Consider the following 21764-nt stretch of genomic DNA (forward strand, 5'->3'; position numbering starts at 1 on the left):
CCTGAGCTGCTTTTTGTTTGTTTGATTGGTTGGTTGTTGATTGGTTCGCGTGTGGAGAATGAGTCAGCTCATTCCCTTGTTAGAATGAGTTTTAAAAGAATGCGGGGGAAAGGACTTAGAGAAAAGTTAAGCTCTGACTAGCTCAGAGTGATGGAGGGACAGAAAACGAAAGAAGCTGTCAAGAAACACGATGGAAGCAAAGGGAAGGAGAAAACAGAGCGGTGAGTAGTTCTTTTATCATTTAACAAACCCCGAGCACTTAGAACGTCAGCACGAGTGCTGCTGGAGATTCAAGGTGAACTGGGGCAGGGGAACCCACCCTTAGAGAGTTCACAGGCAACAGCGGGCTGAAGGAAGTTGGAAGGTACTGTGGGAAGGCGGAAGGGGCCCCTTACTCTGGTTTGAAGGGCTGGGATAAAGCTTCCAGAAGGGATTCTGTATGCTCTGGAGCAGGACGAGTAGTCCAGGAGGTAGTACCCTGGAGGGGTCCAAAGTGCTTCACAGCAAATATATTCTATTTAGTTTTAAGTATTTTTTCCTATTTACAAAAATCATATATGTTTGTTACGAAGCAACTTATTAGCACAGGAAACTGAAAACCTCTTATAATCCTCCCGGCTACTGTTTACCGCCCATCCCGGTGGGGATTACCAGCCCGGAGTTTGGGGACTCAGTGGCACTCAAGTTCTGTTACCGCCTGGCGAAGTCCGGCATCGGTCCTCCCGCCAGCAGGGGACAGTGCAACGCACGCCTTGAACTGGCGCGCTCTCTCTTCCACACGTCGCTCGCGTGATCGTCAGTGCTACATACTGCGCCTGCGCACGAGCCGAGGCCTTTTCCCCCAGCCGAGTGTTGCTGGGCCTGCTGGTCTGTGGCGAGGCGCGGACGCCGGTCTCTGATCCGCAGGATGGTAAGTCGATACTGGGGAGTCTGGGCTACGTCTGCACGCGGGTTCTTTGTCCTTTCCCAAACGCCAGCGTAGGGTCCGTCTCGCACGGTGCAGGGGATGGATGGCGTTGGATTGAGGGTTCTGCTGTAGTAGGGTTGCCGCTCCCAGCGTGGCCTTAATGGCTGCCGCCGGCCGCGCAAACTTTGGGGGAGGGGTTGACAGAGAAGATCAGGAGCTAGGGCGGCGGATTGAGGAGGGGGGGATGAATTAAGTTGACAAGTTTAGGGGATAATGCCGGCTCGTCCGACCTGGCATCGGCAGTGGGGAGGATTGCATGCAGTTGGTCTCACACTGGGGGTGGGGTGGGGGGAGGAGATGCCTGAGTGGAGATAGGCTGCGGCTCTCCGGACTCATCCACCACTGACTTGTTTCCATGGTTTTTTTCGGGAGAGTGTGGGGTTGGTGGATCTTTCAAAAGTGGCTTTTAAACCTAGCAGTGAGCCTGGAGGCTGTGGCTTCTCTGGGCCCCAAAAGGGAACTCATTTAGTTGGTATGTGCTTCCTATCTCCTGTCTTCCTATCTCTTTCTCTAGACTGTTGCTGCGCCAGTTTTTAAGGATTTTGGGGATGGGGTGTGTTGCTTTGATAGGTGGGAAACAATGCTGATTTAATCGGAAGTAATTGCCAAATATGCTCTTGACCAGATGAGTTTCGTGGCAAGTGGTTTAGGCTTTGGAAAAACGTGTGTGAACAGTAGGAGGGAAATTGGAGGTTAGGTTTCCAAACTGGGACACAGAGTGTTCAGAACAGACTGACGTTAGGAGAGATTGATTGCTGTCTAGACCAGCACTTTGGAAAAGTGACTGATGAGAAGTAGAAAAGGTGATTCTTGACCCCTTGTGTTTTGAGAAACTGGACTTCACAAAAGTGACAGCTGAATGGGTTCATTTTTGAAGCTAAAGTGTTATTTTGTTATGCAGTTAACTCAGATGTCAAAAATATAAACAATTTATCAAAGTTTTAATAACATTCTTTTTTTTCTTAAAGGGGTTTGTGAAAGTTGTCAAGAATAAGGCTTACTTCAAGAGATACCAAGTGAAATTTAGAAGACGTCGAGGTATGGTCACTTACTCATGTTCACAATTTTAGAAGAATCTACAGTGGAATAGACTTTTCTTAAGTTACTTTTTTCTTTCAGAGGGTAAAACTGATTATTATGCCAGGAAACGCTTGGTAATTCAAGATAAAAATAAGTACAACACACCTAAATACAGGATGATCGTTCGTGTAACCAACAGAGATATCATCTGTCAGGTAAGTAGTATTCTAAATTCAAGCAATGAGTGGTAACCTCACCTCTTTAACTCACTGCTGGAGAAGTTGTACTTAAGCAAAACATGTATGGATTAAAAGGTCCCCCTAGTGCCTGGCATTGTAAAAACATTGAGTAGTAGTTTTCTTTTAGTAGGTCTGAAGTTGGAGCTTGAGTGGGGAGGGTGGTACTTGAAAATACTCTACTGAAAATCAGCCATGTATGACAATCCTGACCAAAGTAGTTTAATCTTGTTTTCTAATTGGCAGAAAGAGGATTAGAGAAATCTAGGCTACTATGCTATTTTATAGGGGTAAGAGGATAAATTTGAGGCCAAGTAGAAGGTTCTTGCACATTGCAGTTCCAGTAGAATAACAGAAATTGTCACGGACTAAATTCCTGACCTGCTGTACATAGCCTTATGTGCCATATAACCACTCCTTATTGAAGAGGTGGGTAGTTGTGAAGTTTTAATTAGGCTCTTAAGATTGTTTTTATTCCTGCTTCTCTTTGAAATAGGTTTTGATAAATAGGTATGAAGGTTTCTCCCACATAAAAGACCTCTACAAAGTAGCAGTTAGCTCCTAGAAATGAATTTTCTGGGCTTTTACAACTAGAGTAAATTTTTACAGTTAAGACTTTTTGAGTCTTTGCAGGGGGCAGGCACACCTATTTTCTGGGCAGACTAATTTTTTGGTTGTGAAGACAATGTGTTCCTTCATACCTGAGTTCAGATAAGTAAACAGTGTCAGAAACATTGGACTTTGATATGCATAGTTCAGAAGATATTTGAAATAATCCGATTTCTTTCTGACTTTTCACTGTGCCTCTTTGATTCATTGGCTGATGCAGCTAAGAGTCTGTTTTCAGTAGTATTAGGAACAATAGTCCCTAACTTACTCAAAGGCATTTCAATGTTTACAGTCTGTATGGTAATTTTAGCTCTGTTTTGCAATATTATGACATACATTTACAGAAGTAGTTGACCAAGCCATAAACTCTTTGAGTGGGTTTAATAAAAACAGATTCTAAGTGTTGCAGATTTGTTTCCCACTTTTTTTTAAGTCCTTTGAAAAAGAAGACACCTAGAATAAGTAAGCAGACAGTTGAAAGCACAGGTGACTAACCTGTTGTTTCTCTTACAGATTGCTTATGCCCGCATAGAAGGAGATATGATAGTTTGTGCAGCTTATGCTCATGAACTCCCAAAGTATGGTGTGAAAGTTGGCCTGACAAATTATGCTGCAGCATATTGTACCGGCCTGCTGCTGGCCCGCAGGGTATGTAGAAGATACCTTTAAGTAGTATATTTTGGACCTAGCTCATTGTTTGGAGTTGTCTGAAAGGTAGATGTTGATAAATGAGGAAGATACCCTCAGCTGTGGCTTCTGAGGAGTGTCTGCTGTTGAGCTGTTGCTTGTGGGGTCATCAGGAAGGATAGCTTTATAAATACAGAATTTGAGACAGCAGTGCATTTTCTAATACTCTGGGGAGGTAATTTTTCTGGTTTTGTTTGTTTGTTTGTTTGTTTTTTGCATTGTTGAGTAGGTCTAGATCAGTGTGAATCTAAACCAAAGAATGATAACCACCAGCCACATGTGGGTGTTGAACACATGAAATGTAGCTAATGCTACTGAGGAACTGAATTTTTACCTTAATTTGAATAGCCATTTCTGGCTAGTTAGTGGATACCTTGACTTTGCAGACCTTTGCCACTTAGAATAGATCTTCTATCAATCAGTGTACATTTAAAATGCAGACTTTACACCCTTGGAATCTGTATTTTAATAGGATGTCCAGTTTATTTATATACATGTTAAAGTTTGAGAAACAATGTCTTAAATTTGGATTGGGGGTTAGCCATGGGTAATGGATTTGGTTTTAACTATCTTTGCCTCTGGGTGGCAGCATTTCCTGTAATATGCAGGAAGATGGAAATGTGATTTTGTCTTATTTTTCTTTTCTCAAGTTACTGATCTTGTTTTGCATTGGAATTGTTAAGCATGCATTGTTGTTAGGGACTATATCTTCATTGATTGTAAACAAGTTTGGGGGAGAGTGGGGAACAATGTCATACATGAGAGGAACATTGTATATAAGTCACACTGGTAAAACAGTAGCTAGATGTACTGGCAGAAGATTCACCCTTATTAACATTAATGTATTTGGAGTGTAGAGCCATAAAAGATGTTCTCTTATGCCCAGATGCTTCTAAGAATTTAATCAAATTAATCAAATTACATGTGGTAACATTTAATACTTGGTTCTTGAGTTACTGTAGCCAAATAGGACTGAGGAAATATGGAAAATAAATTTCTTGAATAGATATGGTTACATCTTAATTGATTAATGCATAAATAAGTATGGGCATGTAGGAAAGATACAGAAGCTATAAGACAAAGGGGTGGTGAAATTGAATATTTGAAGATTGTTTTTGTAGCATCTTAGTATTTAAAAGTAAATTAGTACAGATTAAGTGAATTTTGAAGGAAAATTTTTCTAGGTGTCAGGTCATTAAAGTTGTGACTTTTTTTAAAGATTTTATTCCTTATTTATTTGACAGAGAGAGAGGGAACACAAGCAGGGGGAGTGGGAGAGGGAGAAGCAAAGCAGGTGCCCTGCTAAGCAGGCATCCCGATGCACGGCTTGATCCCAGGACTCTGGGATCATGACCTGAGTCGAAGGCAGATGCTCAACGACTGAGCCGCCTATGTGCCCCTAAAGTTGTGACTTCATAATGTTAGAATTATTTGAATATATTTAGACTGGCTTTTTGTTAATAGCTCCTTAATAGGTTTGGCATGGACAAGATCTATGAAGGCCAAGTGGAAGTGACTGGAGATGAGTACAATGTGGAAAGCATTGATGGTCAACCTGGTGCCTTCACCTGCTATTTGGATGCAGGGCTTGCCAGAACTACTACTGGAAATAAAGTTTTTGGGGCCCTCAAGGGAGCAGTGGATGGAGGCTTGTCTATCCCTCACAGGTAATAGAGTATTCAAGGCTTCATTGTTTGGACTGCCAGTATTTCCATTTCTAACTGATTAGACTTTGGAGATTACTGGATGAATCAGTTAAATTAGTACGTAGCTATCCTTGTGTACCTTGTGTACCTGCTATATCCTAGTACTCTACAAAAGGAACCTGCCAGGGCAGGATGGAATTGTAATGTGTTTTATAAAAAAGATTGAGGTTCAGAGATAAAGGATTTGTTCAAAGTTTTGGAGCCAGTAGTGGGAAAGCAGGGATTGAAACAACTAGCTTTTGTGTTGTAGCTTAGTTTTGGTTAGAAATGAGCACCTCAAGTCCACTCCCCTCCCAGTGTATTTTCTTTTCTTTTCTTTTTTTTTTAAGATTTTTAAAATTTATTTGACAGATCACAAGTAAGCAGAGAGGAGGAAGCAGGCTCCCTGCTGAGCAGAGAGTCCAATGTGGGTGGGGCTCGATCCCAGGATCCTGGGATTATGACCTGAGCTGAAGGCAGAGGCTTTAACCCACTGAGCCACCCACGCACCACCACCCCGCCAGTGTGTTTTCTTTTCATTCAGAATGAAAGTTGGTTTACTCATTTATGGGAACTCTCAGCTCTAGAAAAAAAGTTTGAGAAAAGGCTTATGACAGCTCTCAGCTGGAAACAAGATTATAGACCATTCTCAGAAGTTTAGTAGATTTGAATTTGTTAAGTCCTAGGTTTTGAGTTAATGGTTTTTGTTCTTGTTGAGTAGATGCATCTTTAAAAATGATTAATTAGCTTCTTAGAGATATTTTAGAGGTTGGTGAATCCTTAACAAAAATATAAGGTTTTGGGGTTGGGGAGGATAGCCTTTAAAATGTGACCTAACTGGAACTTCTGTAATGGTGGAGCGTATTTTTTTGAGGCCTGCAGGTCCCTTGCAAGACACCTGTCAGATGTGGTCTTCAAAAAATCACTTATTCCCATGTGCCCTGAGGCAGCACTGAGAAATTCTAGGATTTGGAGGGAGCAGTTTTGAACCCTTTCTTGTGTTTATAAGGAGAACTCGTTTTAGTGGTGGGAACTTGGTACATTTCATGGCTTTAAATGTACTTGTAGCATGATTTTCTCTTCTATCCTGGAATTCAGAGATAAGCTGCTGAATGATGATATCCCACTAACTGAGCAGTCAGTAGTTGGTCCTTTGGTTGCATATGATGCAATTAATTGTTTCAAGACGGGACTGATGGCAGCTACTGAAATGAATTCCGGTTAGTGAACTGATTTTAATCCTTATAATACTAAAAGATGAAAAATTTTATTTTAGTACCAAACGATTCCCTGGTTACGATTCAGAAAGCAAGGAATTCAATGCAGAAGTACATCGAAAGCACATCATGGGTCAGAATGTTGCAGATTATATGCGTTACCTAATGGAAGAAGACGAAGATGCATACAAGAAACAATTCTCTCAATACATAAAGAACAACGTAACTCCAGACATGGTAAAAATTTTAACTAAAAATGCCTGTATTAGTTAATTTATAGGTTTTTTTTTTTTTTTAAGACTTGACAGATTACAAGTAGGCAGAGGGGCACACGGTGGGGTGGGAGGAGCAGGCTCCCTGCTGAGCAGAGCTCTTAGTGTGGGCTCTATCCCAAGACCGTGACCTGAGCCGAAAGCAGAAACCTAACCTACTGAGCCATCCAGGCTGCCCCAATTTATAGGTTTACTACTAGATTTTGGTGGGTTTATTAGTAGTTTTATTTCGGGTTAATCGTTAAAAGTTGAACATGAGTATGTTAATAGTATAAATAAACAGTTCTTAAAGTGCAATGAGATGAACTTGGGGTATTGAGTGAGGGTAAGTTAAAATCAAATAGGATAATTATAAAGAACTAGACTTACCAACATGCTTTTAGGAATTTCTTAGCTACTGAAGGTCTCAAGGATCTAAATATGAAGTCTTTGGTGGCTTTTACATATTTGACTGTTCTAAATCTGTAGACTTAATTCCTGTGGTCATAGTTAGAATCATCTGTCCTGTCTGATATAAGATTCTAGTTAACTAAACTCATTTTGAAGCCATGTGGAAGAAAGGTTCTTTTTAGCAAATAAGTTCTATGTTACGGAATTTCTGAATGTCTCAGCGTGGATGTGGGGAGTTGTACAGATTAGATCACTAGTTCTCCTTGATGTTGCAAATGTGAATTTAATGTTGGAAATTTTATCAGCCTAAAGTTGTATCTTTAAGACTGACTATTGGGGCGCCTGGGTAGCTCAGTGGGTTAAGCCACTGCCTTCAGCTCGGGTCATGATCTCGGGGTCCTGGGATCGAGTCCCGCATCGGGCTCTCTGCTCAGCGGGGAGCCTGCTTCCCTCTCTCTCTCTGCCTGCCTCTCTATCTACTTGTGATTTCTCTCTGTCAAATAAATACATAAAATCTTTAAAAAAAAAAAAAGACTTGACTATTAACGTACCGTAGTCATGGAAGATAGGTATAGAACACAAAAATAGCATTAATTTTTATAAAACTTGTACACAACTATGGAGTTGTAAATAAATTGTTACCTATTAAATGACTGTTATGTTAGTGCACAGTTTCTATTTTCACACTTCTTTGGTTATGAAAAAATTTTTTTTGAGTGAGTGAGTGCACAGTGGGGGAGGGGCAGAAGGCATCCAGCATGGGGAGGGGGCTCAGTCTCAGGACCCTGGGATCATGACTGAGCCAGAATCAGAGTTGGATGCTTAACTGAGCCATCCAGGCACCCTGTGAAAATTTTTTTTTTTTTTTAAGATTTTATTTATTTATTTGTCATAGAGAAGCGAGAGCAAGCACAGGCAGACAGAGTGGCAGGCAGAGGGAGAAGCAGGCTCCCCACCAAGCAAGGAGCCTGATGTGGGACTCGATCCCAGGACGCTGGGATCATGACCTGAGCCGAAGGCAGCCGCTTAACCAACTGAGCCACCCAGGCATCCCGTGAAAATTGTTTTTAAAAAGAGTTGTAATTGGAAAAGATCCCTTTCTGTTATTTGTATGCTTAGCACACAGTCTAGGGCTAATAAACACATAACTTGAGTTTTTTTGAGCTAGGAAAGGGTAGGATGCCATTAGTTTATATTAGTAAATGCAAGTGCATGTTAGTTTTCAGAAACCCATACTTGTATATTATTTAATTACCCTTGTTCACTCTGGTAAATAGGACTTTTACTTGTGATTATAATTCTACTTGGCCTGCATAATTTTTCTTCCTAAGACATCTCTTGCTCTGGTAATGTTAAACTTGTTCAAAAACTTCAAAATCTCAAGCTTCAAAATCTCACATCTCAAGCCATTTTCTAATGCTTTCCTATATATTTGATATATTTCAGCTGGACCACTCTTAGGCTGATGTACTTTTCCTGGCTAGCTCATCAGTTTGATCTTTGGAGGCCTCTTATGCATGCCTGCTAAACTCCTCTGCTGACATCTGACATGTCTCCAAGAGGAAAGTGGTCTTTACTTAAAACTCAGTGCTGTTGTCTACATACATGGTTGTGAATCCTGTTTGTCTCTTAGGAAGGAATGGACCGAGTTGCTTAGATTTATTAAATGACTACATTTGACATCATCAAATGGATTCGTTAAATATAGTGGAAAGTCATAATAGAGTGCAGAGGTAGAGAAATTAATTTTCAGGAGGGATTTAGGTCTCATGCAGTGTTTGCATTATTTTCATTTGCTAAGTTTTACACAGATGCATGATTTTAGAGTTGGATTACTTTATTCTTTAGGGGCATGTAATTGCTACTAGATTGGGATAGTGAATGTTCAGGTATTTTATAGCTGCTTCAGGACTTGATCTTCCATAGAATCAATAGTCATTATTTAGAGGTGGTACTTGAAATAATTCAGAGAATTTCAGCATTGGTTTTTGATGAGTTTTAGAACAAAATTCTCTTTAAGATCTAATTGGATGGTGTTTGGGGGTTTTCTGGTGCAGTTCAAATCTTCTGTTTCCACAGACACCTAGTAGCAGTAGATATAAGAGGTCCCTGGTATGCAGTGCTGGGAGTAGCATTGGAAGACCTGTCAGATACTGATGGAAAATACAAATCTGGGAAATACGGGAGAACAAAAATGAATTTATAACAATTCTTTGTACTCTTCCCGTATACTCTTCCTCTTACCATATTAAGTATTTTGTTTTGGCACAAATCCTCACTTGAATAAAAGAATTTAGGTCAGATAATACTTAAATGAACATAAATGTTTTTACAGAAACCCATTTGCTCTCAACTTGAGTGATTCAAAGTATAGCTGAATTCCTCAGAAATACATGCAAATTTTTGAGTGTGAGTTTTGTAAATAGTGTCAGTTCACATTGCCAATGGTAATTTCTTAAGAAAATGTGGGTTACATGTAGAATTTAAAGAGCTACCAGGGTTGGCCTAGTTCCTTTTGACAGTCTGGTTTAGGGATAAAAATAGAACAAGTAGTAGAATGCAGTGCACATTATATGACTGTTTAGGGCATGTGAAGTGAAACCAAGTACTGTTTGCTTTGCTTTCTTTCAGATGGAGGAGATGTATAAGAAAGCTCATGCTGCTATACGAGAGAACCCAGTCTATGAGAAGAAGCCTAAGAAAGAAGTTAAAAAGAAGAGGTATGCATCTTACTGTTGTCTTTTCAAGAGAAAGAGGTTAAAAGGAGTTCCTTACCTTGTTTCTTCTTATTCACACTCTCATTGAAGTTGTGCAATGCAAACTCGATCACTAGCTCTGCATGATGTTGCAGAAGTGAGGGGAACCAGGTTTGCTAAAGCAATTGTGGTGATAGAAATTTATTAGCCTCAGAAGGTACTTACTGAGCTGACCTGTTCTATCCCAGTACAGTATAACTACCAATTACTGCAGTTAAACATTTATTGTTTGTTTGTTACCAGTTACTCCATCTTTAAAGTTAGATTAAGATCATAAATAAGTATGTGTATTAGAACTTGGATTGTTTGACCTGATCACAGTCTTTTTCAATCAGAGTTAACTATTTTCTATCCTCTATAGCGGTGATACTTAAAAATTACATTTATCTCTTTATTTTACTTTGTTTTGTAGGTGGAATCGTCCCAAAATGTCTCTTGCCCAAAAGAAAGATCGGGTAGCTCAGAAGAAGGCAAGCTTCCTTCGAGCTCAGGAGCGGGCTGCTGAGAGCTAATAAACCAAACCACAATTTTCTATTAAGATTTTTCAGATAAAGACAATAATAAACTTATTCATCAAGCAGCTATCTGTGTTAAACTCTTATTAATGAAACTGTAGGAAATAACCTGAAATACAAAAGGAGAGGAGTTGACGGTTTTTTTTTCTTTGAAAAACAAGTATGACTTCACATACTGACTCAGAGTTCACACCTGCTTCTCAGGCTTGTTTTCCCTGACAGGAATTATCCCTCTGGTTGTATGATGTGCAGCCCTCCCGAAACAGTCTGGCAAGCAAGAGACCAACTGTGCACTAGGAAATGTTTCTTCCATTCATTTATTGTAACCAGATGGCTGGTGGGAAGAAAAAGTACCTTCAGAGTAAACAATTTTAAAATAAGCAAAACTGGTGCTAATCAATGGCTTTAATTTTTGAGAGAGAGCTGTTTCAGTGAAGTTCACATAACTAACACTTCAATCAGGTGAAACTTTCGAGCAGAATATATTGGGTCTTCAAAAGAGGTATTCTATGTTATGGAGATGTTGAAAGGTACATGCCAGATCTTAACATAAAAATAACATTAAAGGGCAAATAATAACTTGCATATCAAGTTTACATGAAACAAATTTACATGCCTCTTAAGAAATAGCCCTTTGGCCAACAGGAAATACTGTTCAAAAATGGAAAATTGTTACTAGAAAGTTCCATAATTTCAGAATCTGGCTCCTAATGTCCCACTTCTCCATAGCTCAAATTCAGATAAATGGATCTGGATTGGGTTGATGGCCTTAAGAATCTCAGTTTTGAAGGACAGAGCTCATGGACACTAAGAAGGACCCATCAAATCTAGGATGATGAAAGTTCATCCAGTTTGAGCCTCAAATTTGCAATTACATATTGCCAAGTATTGCCATGTTCTGATGAATTTTTACTTTTAAGAGGCTAATAACATTCTGAAGCCATTTAACATTTGATGTCTAAATGTTTAAGTCTATAAATACAACAAACCATGCTATTAACCCAACATCTGTTTACAAGTGAGTAATTTTACCTGCTTTACAGTCTTAATTTCTGTTAATGTGCAAACTTTACCATGCTAAGACTTCAGTAAATATGTATAATTTTTTTTTTTTTTTAAACAGCAGCTTCAATGCAAACAATAATTCCAGCAATGGTATTTTGGCTAACAAATCTACAAAATACTCTCACTGTTTATGGAATGAGGATTTCACAGCATTATTTTAGGTCATTAGTCAAAATAGTTACACAGTGAAGGTACTGGAAAATCTACCAGGGCTTCCAACAGCAGAAATGAAATCTTTGGACCTGTTCATCCTATACCTTCTGCCATTACTTCAGCAATCAACATCTATCTCAAGATGATGACTTCTTAAAACCAGGGGAAAGGGGGTTGTGTAACTGGCAAGGATTTGAATCAAGCCATCTTTTTTTAAATGCTCAAAATTTTTCCTTACAGTTCTTCCATAATCACAATGTCCAAATGAATTAAGAGTCATTTGTATAGGAAATTTTCTTCCACAGTAATGTTTTTAGGTTATTTAGTATCAAAGAATGTTCCATTTCCATTTGATTTGCTGTGACTTTGAGAGCAATACAAGAATAAAGTTGCTTTTCCAGTTCCTCACGAATTTCACTTGGAGCACCACGCAGTAGGTAGTCTTTGAGTAACTGACAGGCTTTTGCTAAGTTGGGTTGTATCACTTCCGAAGTACACTTCATTGTACTCTGATCACAGCTAGTTCGACAATCAGTGCCATAAACACAGTCCAAATCAGACTCACAGTGACGATCCTTTATAATTTCTTTCAGGTTTGTCTCTGGCACAATTTTTCTCATGTCCACCATTTTCAAATCATACTTATCGTTATATCCTAGGTTTTTGGCACTAATATCACACATTAGGAAGTTTCCATAAGGGCTGTGGAAAACATCTTCCACAAATTCTAGGAGTCCTATGGCTATTTTAGCCTTTCTAGGCCATGATGGTGTGAACAGCTGATCCATGCTTCTTCTGAACCCAGATGGAATAAAAAGTTCAATGACCCATGGAAGGCTTATTCCGTAAAGAGAGGTATATTCAACACTTTCCATCACATAGAGATCACCACAGAATCCCATTAATTTGGGGGTATGTTCTTTATCTTGAAGTATCACCATGAGAAGAAATTCATTTAGTTGAAGTAGTGCCCATGCTGACTTTGCTTCTCCCAAGGAAACCTGGCCATCTTTGTCTCCGTCAGCCACCGTCAAGATGAGATTAACCAGTTCAGAGAGATTTCCTTGGTCACCCAACTTTGCCTAAAACGGTAAGAATTTAGCCAAATATAGGTTTGAAAAATTACTTATGTAATATACATACTAACTTTATGGGGATTACCATGCTAAGTAATAATCTTGTTACTGAGTCTCCATAAAGGAACTTAATACATCTCCAAATATTTATGATGCTTACTGAGTTAATTAGAAGTATGTTTTATATAATTGTAATAAAACCGACTTAAGTATATTTAAGAAATGGGTCACCCTAGCTCCTATAGCTCCCTGGGCCCTGTTGATAACCAACTCACAAATTATTCTGTCTTATTCATACATTTACTTGCAAATTTGCCGTGTAATGTGCTGATGTCTGAAGTTATAATAAGGGTCAAATAAGGTCTGAAGTTATAATAAGGGTCAAACAGGAGAAAATTATTTTCTCCTGTTTTGTAGTCAATACATTAACAACTGTTTTCTTCAAATTGTATTGTTCCAATGGTGGTTAAAAAATATGTCCCTGTGAAGTTTCTTAAGATAAAATAGTACGAAAATGTAAATTTAAAAGTAAGATTTTAAGTGAAAATATGACACCAATAAAAAGATTCTTGGGGCGCCTGGGTGGCTCAGTAGGTTAAGCCTCTGCCTTCAGCTCAGGTCATGATCTCACATGGGGCTCTCTGCTCAGTAGGGAGCCTGCTTCCACACACCACCCCCTCCGCCTGCCTCTCTGCCTACTTGTGATCTGTCAAATAATAAAATCTTTAAAAAAAAAAGATTCTTTCCAATATTATAATTTTTTTCTTTAATATATTTAATCTTTGTATGAATATTTCTTTAAATTTTTAAAAAATAATTTTCAGTCAGGACATGTATACTAATTTTAGGCCTTCCCTACAAACTATACAGCTGCTCGTCTACTTAATTCCCCTTTCATATCTGGACATTTTTAGCTAGCATAAATAATGTTAATGTAAGCATCCTCCTCAGATTTTGTTTGAATTTTTCCCTCAAGATGGAGTCCTGGGTATAAGTTAAAGAACAGCAACATTTTTATGGCTTAGGATGAGGTCTTGCTAACTCTTTCAGAAGAATGTACCACTTCACACTAGCAACATGTGAATAGATATATACTTACTTTAAAGAGACTGTAGACCATTTCTTTGAATTTCTGTACAGTAGTTCCCCTAGTTGGCTTATCAAATAGCACTATTTCTTTCCTTGGTTCCAATTCAGTCCCAAAATCAAGATGAAGTGCTTGTTCCATTTGACATTTTACAACACCTGGCAGATTACCCCAAATCCCTAAATACATCTACGTGAAAAAAGAATGACAAATTAGTCCTTTGGCTGAGCAGAAAACTTTACCACGTATTTTTAATGTTTTCTGCCTCTTACAAAAACACACAAGTAACAAAACATTGAGATTTAGCTTTTTTCTGTAAACTTTTAAATTATAAAAGTAATTCATGCCTAAATAAACATATTTTTGACCAAGATCAATTTTACTTTTTCCAATTTTTTTATTATAAAATATTAAAAACATAGAATTTACCATCTTAACCATTTTTAGAGTACACCTCAATGGTATTACATTCACAATGTTGTGCAGCCATCACCACTATCCTTTTGTAGCACTCTTCATCTTGTAAAATTGAAATTCTATACCTATTAAATAGTAACTCCCTGTTCCCCTTTCCCACCCCACCCCCAGCATCACCATTTTACTCTCTATCTTTATAATTTTGACTTCTCTAAGCATCTCATATAAATGGAACCATACAAAATTTGTCGTTTTGTGATTGACTTATTTCACTTAACATTATGTTCTCAAGATACATACAGTTGCATGTGTCAGAATTTTCTCCTTTTAATAATAGTCCATTGTATGGATATACCACATTTTGCATTTCTATTCATCTGCTAATGGACCCTTGGATGCTTCCAAGTTTTAGCTATTGTGAATAATGCTGACCTGAACTTGGGTGTAAGAATATCTTTTGGAGACTCTGCTTTCAATTTTTTTAGATATGTGCCCAGAAGTAAAATTGCTGGATCATAAGAACAATATATTTTTAATATTTTGAGGAAATGTTTTTTTCAGTGGCTTTGCTGTTTTACATTCTCACCAACAGTGCAAAAGGGTTCCAATTTCTCTCCATCCTTGTCAACACTTGTTAATTTCCATTTTTTGACAGTAGCCAGCCTAACGTGTATGAAATGGTATTTCACTGTGATTTTGATTTGTATTTCCCTAATGATCAAGTGATGCTGAGCATCTTTTCATATACTTATTGGCCATTTGTGTATCTTTTTCTAAGAAATGCCTATTTAAGTACTTTGCAAAGATTTTATTTATTTATTTGACAGAAAGAGATCACAAGTAGGCATAGAGGCAGGCAGAGAGAGAGGGGGAAGCAGGCTCCCTGCTGAGCAGAAAGCCTGATGCAGGCTCTATCCAGGCTCTATCCCAGGACCCTGAGACCATGACCTGAGCAGAAGGCAGAGGATTAACCCACTGAACCACCCAGACACCCCTATATATTCTAGATATTAATCTCTATTGGATATATGATTTGCAAATATTTTCTCTCATTCTGTAGATTGGATATTCTTTTGATGTACAAAATTTTAAAATTTTCATGAAGTACAATTTGTCTCTTCTTTTGTTGCTTCTGCCTTTGGGATCAGAGCCAAGAAATCCTTGCTAAATCCAATGTCATGAAGATTTTACCCTATATTTTTTCTAAGAGTTTTATGCTTTTAGTTCTTACATTTAAGTCTTTGATCTGTTTTGACTTGATTTTTACATGTAGTATTAGGTAAAGGTCCCACTTTGTTCTTTTGCATGTGGATATCCAGTTTTCCCAGCATGGTCTGTTGAAAAGACAATCCTTGGGGCACCTGGGTGGTTCAGTGGGTTAAGCCTCTGCCTTCGGCTCAGGTCATGATCTCAGGGTCCTGGGATTGAGCCCTGAATCAGGCTCTCTGTTTGGCAGGGAGCCTGCTTCCCCCTCTCTCTCTGCCTGCTTGTTATTTCTCTCTCTGTCAAATAAATAAATAACATCTTAAAAAAAAAAAAAAAAAAAGACAGTCCTTTCTCTATCGAATGGTCTTAGCACTCTTGTCAAAAATCATTTGACCAGGAGCACCTAGGTGACTCAGCGGGTTAAGCCTCTGCCTTCGGCTCAGGTCACGATCTCAGGGGTCCTGGAATCAAGCCCCGCATCGGGCTCTCTGCTTCGCAGGGAGCCTGCTTCATCTCATCTCTCTCTCTCTCTCTCTGTTGAATAAATAAAATCTTTAAAAAAAAAAAAAAATCTTTTGACCAAATACATGAGAGCTTATTTCTGGGTTCTCTATTCTATTGATCTGTATGTCTGTCTTCATTCTAGTACATACTGTTTTGATTACTGTAGCTTTGTAGTAAGTTCTGAAATCAGGAAGTCTGAGTCCTCCAGCTCTATAGTACTTTTTCATGACTGTTTTGCTATTTGGTGTCCTTTGAGATTCCATTTTGGGCAGGTTTTTCTATTTCTGCAAAAGATATCCTCAGAATTTTGATAAGGATTTCACTGAATCTGTAGATCAATTTGGGTGGTATTAACGTTTAACAATACTAAGTCTTCCAATCCATGAACATGGGTTATGTCTCCATTTGTTTATAGCTCTAATTTCTTTCAGCAATGCTTTGAAGTCTTCATTGTACAAGTCCTTCACCTTCATTGTACACTTTCATTGTACAAGTCCTTCCCCCGGTTAATTCCTAAGTACTTTACCCTTTTTGATACTACGTAAATGGAATGGTTTTCTTTCTTTCTTTCTTTCTTTCCTTTTTTTTCTTAGATTGTATGTATGTATGTATGTGAGACACAGAGAGAGAGCACAAGCAGGGAAGGGAGGGAGAAGCAGGCTCCCCAAGAGCAGGGAACCCAATGCAGGGTTTGATGCCAGGAACCCTGTGACCAAGATCTGAGCTGAAGGCAGATGCTTAATGGACTGAACCTCCCAGATGCCCCGGAATGGTTTTCCTAATTTTCTTTGTGGAATGTTCATTGTTACTATACAGAGATACAACTGATTTTTGTGTGTTGACTTTGTTTCCAGCTACTTTGCTGAATTCATTTATTAGCTGTAAGAACGTTTCCCTACATAGATAAAAGGTTTTTCTACCCTCCATAAAATGTTTTTCTACCTCCCATGGTCTACATAAAAGATCACGTCATCTTCAAACAGATATAATTTTATTTTTTCCTTTCTAATTTGGGTGCTTTTTTCTTGTCTTTCTCTTTCTTGTCTAACTGATTTGGCTAGAACGTCTAGTATTATGTTGAATACAAGTGGCAAAAGTGGGCATCTTTGCCTTGTTCCTGATTTTAGAGGAAAAGCTTTCAGATTTTCACAACTGAATATGATATTAGTTATGGGTTTTTCATATGTATATTTTATTATGTTGAGGCATTTGCCTTCTATTCCTATTTGTTGAGTGTTTTTATTGTAGGAGTGTACTGAATTTTGTAAATACTTTTCCTGCTTCAACTGAGATGATCCTGTGGATTTTTCCCCTTTCATCCATTGATCTAGTGTATTAAATTGACTTTTGTATGTTGAACCATCCCAGCATTCTAGTAATAAATCCCATTTGGCTGTGGTATATGATCTTTTTAATATGCTCAATTTGGTTTGGTAGTATTTTGTTGAATATTTTGCATTAATGTACACAAAGTCTGTCGATTTCTTTCCTTGTTCAAGTGTCTTTAGCTGGGTTTGGGATCACGGTAATGCTGGCCTCACAGAATGAGTCAGGAAGTATTCCCTCCTTTTCAGTTTTTGGAAAGGGTTGAGAAGGACTTAAATGTTTGGTAGAATTCACCACTGAAGGCAACAGGCTCACAGCTTTTCTTGTTGGAAGACTCTTGATTACTGATTTAATCTCCTTACTAGTGATAGATCTATTCAGATTTTCTATTTCTTGCTAAGTTTTCTGTTTCTAGAATTTGTCCATTTTGTCTAGGTTACCTAACTTGTTGGTGTACAGTTGTTTATAGTACTCTCATGTAATCCTTTTTATTTCTGTAGAGTCAGTAGTAATGTCCCCTCTTCGTTCCTAATTTTAATAATTTGAGCCTTCTCTCTTTTTCTTTGACCATCTAGCTAAAGGTTTGTCAATTTTGTTGATCTTTCCCAAGAACCAGCTTTTGGTTTCATTGATTTTTCTCTATTGTTTTTCTATTCTCCATTTTATTTATCTCTGCTGTAAACTGTATTATTTATTTCCTTCTGCTAGATTTGGGTTTAGTTTGTTCCTTTTCAAGTTCCTTAAATTGTAAAGTCAGCTTGTTGATTTGAGATCTTTCTTGTTTCTTAATTAAGCATTTATAGCTACAAATACATTTTTAAAGTCACATTACACAGAAAGATGAAAGGCAAAACTCTTCTGTTTCCATTTCCCTAATACCATACCCTAGAATTAGTCACTATTAATTAATATAAGATCCACGAGGTAAGTAATCTTATCTATCTTAATCACCACTGAATTCCTAATAACTAAACAGTGTCTGGAATATACTGGGAATAAGGGATTAATAATAAACATCTGTTGGATGAGTGAATCAAAGCATACAAAATTGAAGTATATAAAATTTCCTAACACTCTGGTTCAAGAATTCTAACAATACTTCATTTAAGGTAAAATTAGAGTACACTATCATTCTGGAATGCTTATTTGTAATGTCCATACCTGATTGTTGGGCTTGGTGGATAAGCATTTCCCAAAGTAAAGAGTTTCTGTAACACAAAGGCTATTACATGCGGGCCCATCAATAACTCCAGTCTTGTACTTGTCACACTAAGAACCAGGAAACAAAAAAGTAGTTAATAGAAAAATGTTATAAAAAGAAACAATAAACAATGTAAGGAGATATCTGTATTCTTTAAGATGAAGTTCTATGATGAAAAGAACTCAGGCTCTGGATTTGGACAGACCTGAATTTGAATCCAAGCTCTGTCCTTACCAGCTATATGATGATGAAAGACCTTGCTGGGACTAGGGTGTGCACAGAATTTGAAAGCTATTTTTCCCACTTAAGATGGTCTGAGGTGATATGATACCTAGTCTCCCAAAGATTAGAGGCACTCTTTTAAAAAGTGGCTGTGGTTTTAAGATAAAAAATTAAAGTTTAAAAACCAAAAATAGGGGCATCTGAGTGGCTCAGTTGGTTAAGCCACTACCTTTGGCTCAGGTCATGATCCCAGAGTCCTGGGATTGAGTCCCATATCAGGCTTCCCCTGCTCTGCAAAGACCCTGCTTCTCCCTCTCCCTCTGCCTGCCACTCTGCTCACTTGTGCTCTCTATCTCTCTGTCAAATAAATAAATAAAATCTTTTTTAAAACCCCTAAAATATTGGGGTGCCTGGGTGGCTCAGTCAGTTAAGCGTCTGCCTTTGACCCAGGTCATGATTCCAGGGCTCTGGGATTGAGCCCCACGGCAGACCCCTTGCTCAGCAGGGAGTCTGCTTCTTCCTCTCCCTTTGCCCTTCCCCCTCCACTCATGGTATCTCTCCCTTTCTCTCTCTCAAATAAATAAAATCTTTTTAAAAGTTCCCAAAACATTTACAAATAACAAAATGAAATTATCTCTGTCATCTGGTCATCCTTGAGATCACCGTAAAACAAGAAAATAAGAAAAATGAACACAAACTCCATCTTTGATAAGGTACCAAGTTAACCCTAAGACACAATTAGTGAGGATGGCCTACAAAGTTGAGTGAAAATCACACCCGAGTCCAGAGTATGTTGAGATTAAGTACCTGCTGTGACTTTAGTTTTCAATGTTGGCACAGCACTAAAGAGGTAGTACACCTGAGGAGAACCATCACCTGATTTACATTGAAAGTTTAAGGGGCACAAGCTGTGGGAACTTTCAAGGACTCTGGCATCCCGAAGTAGCAGGACAAGGCAGTGCTGAATGATAAATTCCTTAAAAATGTTATCTATGATGGGATTGGGAGGGAGACAAACCATAAGTGACTCTTAATCTCACAAAACAAACTGAGGGTTGCTGGGGGGAGGGGGGTTGGGAGAAGGGGGGTGGGGTTATGGACATTGGGGAGGGTATGTGCTTTGGTGAGTGCTGTGAAGTGTGTAAACCTGGTGATTCACAGACCTGTACCCCTGGGGATAAAAATATATGTTTATAAAAAATAAAAAATTATTAAAAAATGTTATCTATATTGGAGGCAGTCTGTTAATGAAACAGGTTGAGGGAGAATATAATATGAGTATCTGCTGGGGAGATAATACTGGCTAAGCATGATCTGTGTGTGTATTTTTGTCTCTAGTTTCTCCTCTTTTCTCTTTCTCACACACGACACACATACCCACACACTCGGCCATAGCAGCCTCACTATTAGCACAATTCACTGCTCCAGTTGCTTCCTGCAAATAGCTGGTCGAGACAGAACACTTTTCATTCGATAATGAGTAATAACCAAAGGAAAATAAGATCTATACAGCAAGTCTACAAGAAAAAGGAGGAAAGGAAATGAAAAGTTAATGTTATAAAGAGACATTTTCCAGAAAAATGTTGCCATGAAGCAGACCAAACATAATGCTGTGAATTCAAAGGACTTAATGAAACAGCTTAAAAAACAAGACCTCAAAGCAAAAGAATTGATGCTGAGACATCAGAAGGAAATGTAAAATAAGCTAGCAGAAAGGAAGAAAAAGAGAAGAATCCTAGAAATTAAAGCCACATTATAAGTGGGGAAGGGGAAGAAGGCAGATAAAAATGACAGCAGACTTAAAACAGGGCTAGGTTAAGAAAAATGAGAAAATGGCAATGGAAAGTTAAAAAGAACTAAAAATAACTTGAGGCAAAATTATAGACACAGAAGACATGATATCTAGCATGTCTACATGAAGGAGAATAGAACAAGTGAAAATGAAAAAATATTCAAAGTATAATTCAAGGTAACTTCATGTAAGTGAAAAGACACTTTATAAATTGAAAGGACACAATGTGGGGCGCCTGGGTGGCTCAGTGGGTTGGGCCGCTGCCTTCAGCTCGGGTCATGGTCTCAGGATCCTGGGATCGAGTCCTACGTCGGGCTCTCTGCTCAGTGGGGGGCCTGCTTCCTCCTCTCTCTCTCTGCCTGCTTCTCTGCCTACTTGTGATCTCTCTCTGTCAAATAAATAAATAAAATCTTTAAAAAAAAAAAAAGAAAGGACACAATGTGTTCCATGAAAACATATAGAATGACCCTTGTGACCTATCCCATTGAATTTTACTAGACTTCAAAAATAATCTTTCCAGCATTCAGGCAAAAAGATCAAGGCACCTTAAAAGGGAAATAAATCAGACTGACCTCAGATTTCTCCACAGCCACATCAATGGTAGATAATGGTGCAATGCCAGCAAAGTCTTTAAGAAAGGAAGTATGACTTGTCTGGATCCTAATTTGTTAATTTTTAAAGGGGATATGGATAATACTTGACTTATATCATAATTATGAAGGGGCCCAGGTTGGGCAGAGAGCTTTCCTTAAAAATAAATAAATAAATAAATAAATAAATAATAAAATTATAGCATTAATATGAGGTAAAATGATATAATAATGAGTACAGATCACCTGTGATTTTAATGAGTGCTCAACAGTAGTACTATTATTTACATAGCTAAACTTGTTTCAAGTAAAAGGCATCAAATGTTTTTGAACATATAAGGATTAGAAAATAGAACTCCATTACTGTCTCTTAAAGAATTACCAGAGAATGGATTTTAGGTAACCAGCAGATGAACAAGAAAGAGAACCTGAATGTGGAAGCCCCCTGAAATGTAGGATTGGGATGAAAACAACCCTGGGGATCTACTTCATAATAATTAATAAAATATCTGATAATCACCAGATGCTTATTATAGGTCAGGCACTGTTCTAGTGCTATAATTTCATTATCATGAAAACAAACCTGTGAGGTAGAACCTATTGTTATATACATTGTAAAAACAAGGAAACAATTATCTATTAAGTAACTTGCTTAAGGTCACACACCTAAAAAATGATAAAGCCAAGATTTCAACCTAGGCAGTCTGGTTCCGGGGCTCATTCTCATAATAACTATTGTATATTGTTGAGAATGTTTATATTATTTTTTTT

The 21764-nt window shown here is 38.2% G+C and overlaps 2 protein-coding genes and 2 non-coding genes across 6 annotated transcripts in view; 3 read left to right on the plus strand and 1 right to left on the minus strand.

Annotated features, from left to right (window-relative positions):
* Positions 1-766: 766 nt before the first annotated feature.
* RPL5 (ribosomal protein L5) lies at positions 767-10419 on the plus strand. Of its 3 annotated transcripts, none has more exons than XM_013056146.2 (8): positions 767-910; positions 1936-2005; positions 2087-2202; positions 3346-3480; positions 4984-5186; positions 6481-6658; positions 9718-9803; positions 10252-10419. In XM_013056146.2, the coding sequence occupies exons 1-8, from the start codon at positions 908-910 to the stop codon at positions 10349-10351; spliced, it is 891 nt and encodes a 296-aa protein (XP_012911600.1). In that variant the 5' UTR covers positions 767-907; the 3' UTR covers positions 10352-10419. The 3 variants fall into 3 exon arrangements, with proteins under 3 accessions (XP_012911600.1, XP_044920802.1, XP_012911599.1); XM_013056145.2 differs by having other exon boundaries at positions 768-910; positions 9715-9803; XM_045064867.1 differs by lacking the exon at positions 10252-10419 and having other exon boundaries at positions 8530-9791.
* LOC123387429 lies at positions 6312-6407 on the plus strand. Its single transcript, XR_006601882.1, has one exon. It is a non-coding gene; the product is annotated as a small nucleolar RNA SNORD21 (small nucleolar RNA).
* LOC123387433 lies at positions 9898-10034 on the plus strand. The gene has a single exon (XR_006601885.1). It is a non-coding gene; the product is annotated as a small nucleolar RNA SNORA66 (small nucleolar RNA).
* A 236-nt stretch (positions 10420-10655) lies between the features above and the next one.
* Positions 10656-21764, minus strand: part of DIPK1A (divergent protein kinase domain 1A) — a 124190-nt gene continuing 113081 nt past the window's right edge. Inside the window, exons 3-5 of the mRNA XM_004752592.3 lie at positions 18350-18457; positions 13748-13924; positions 10656-12654 (exon numbers count right to left, since the gene is read on the minus strand). Of these exons, the coding sequence (XP_004752649.1) occupies positions 11842-12654; positions 13748-13924; positions 18350-18457 (1098 nt within the window). The 3' untranslated portion in view covers positions 10656-11841. The remainder of the gene's footprint in view (positions 12655-13747; positions 13925-18349; positions 18458-21764) is intronic.

The sequence above is a fragment of the Mustela putorius genome, unplaced genomic scaffold, assembly GCF_011764305.1.
Source record: "Mustela putorius furo isolate JIRA1106 unplaced genomic scaffold, ASM1176430v1.1 tig00003853_pilon_pilon_pilon, whole genome shotgun sequence".
Classification (NCBI taxonomy): domain Eukaryota; kingdom Metazoa; phylum Chordata; class Mammalia; order Carnivora; family Mustelidae; genus Mustela; species Mustela putorius.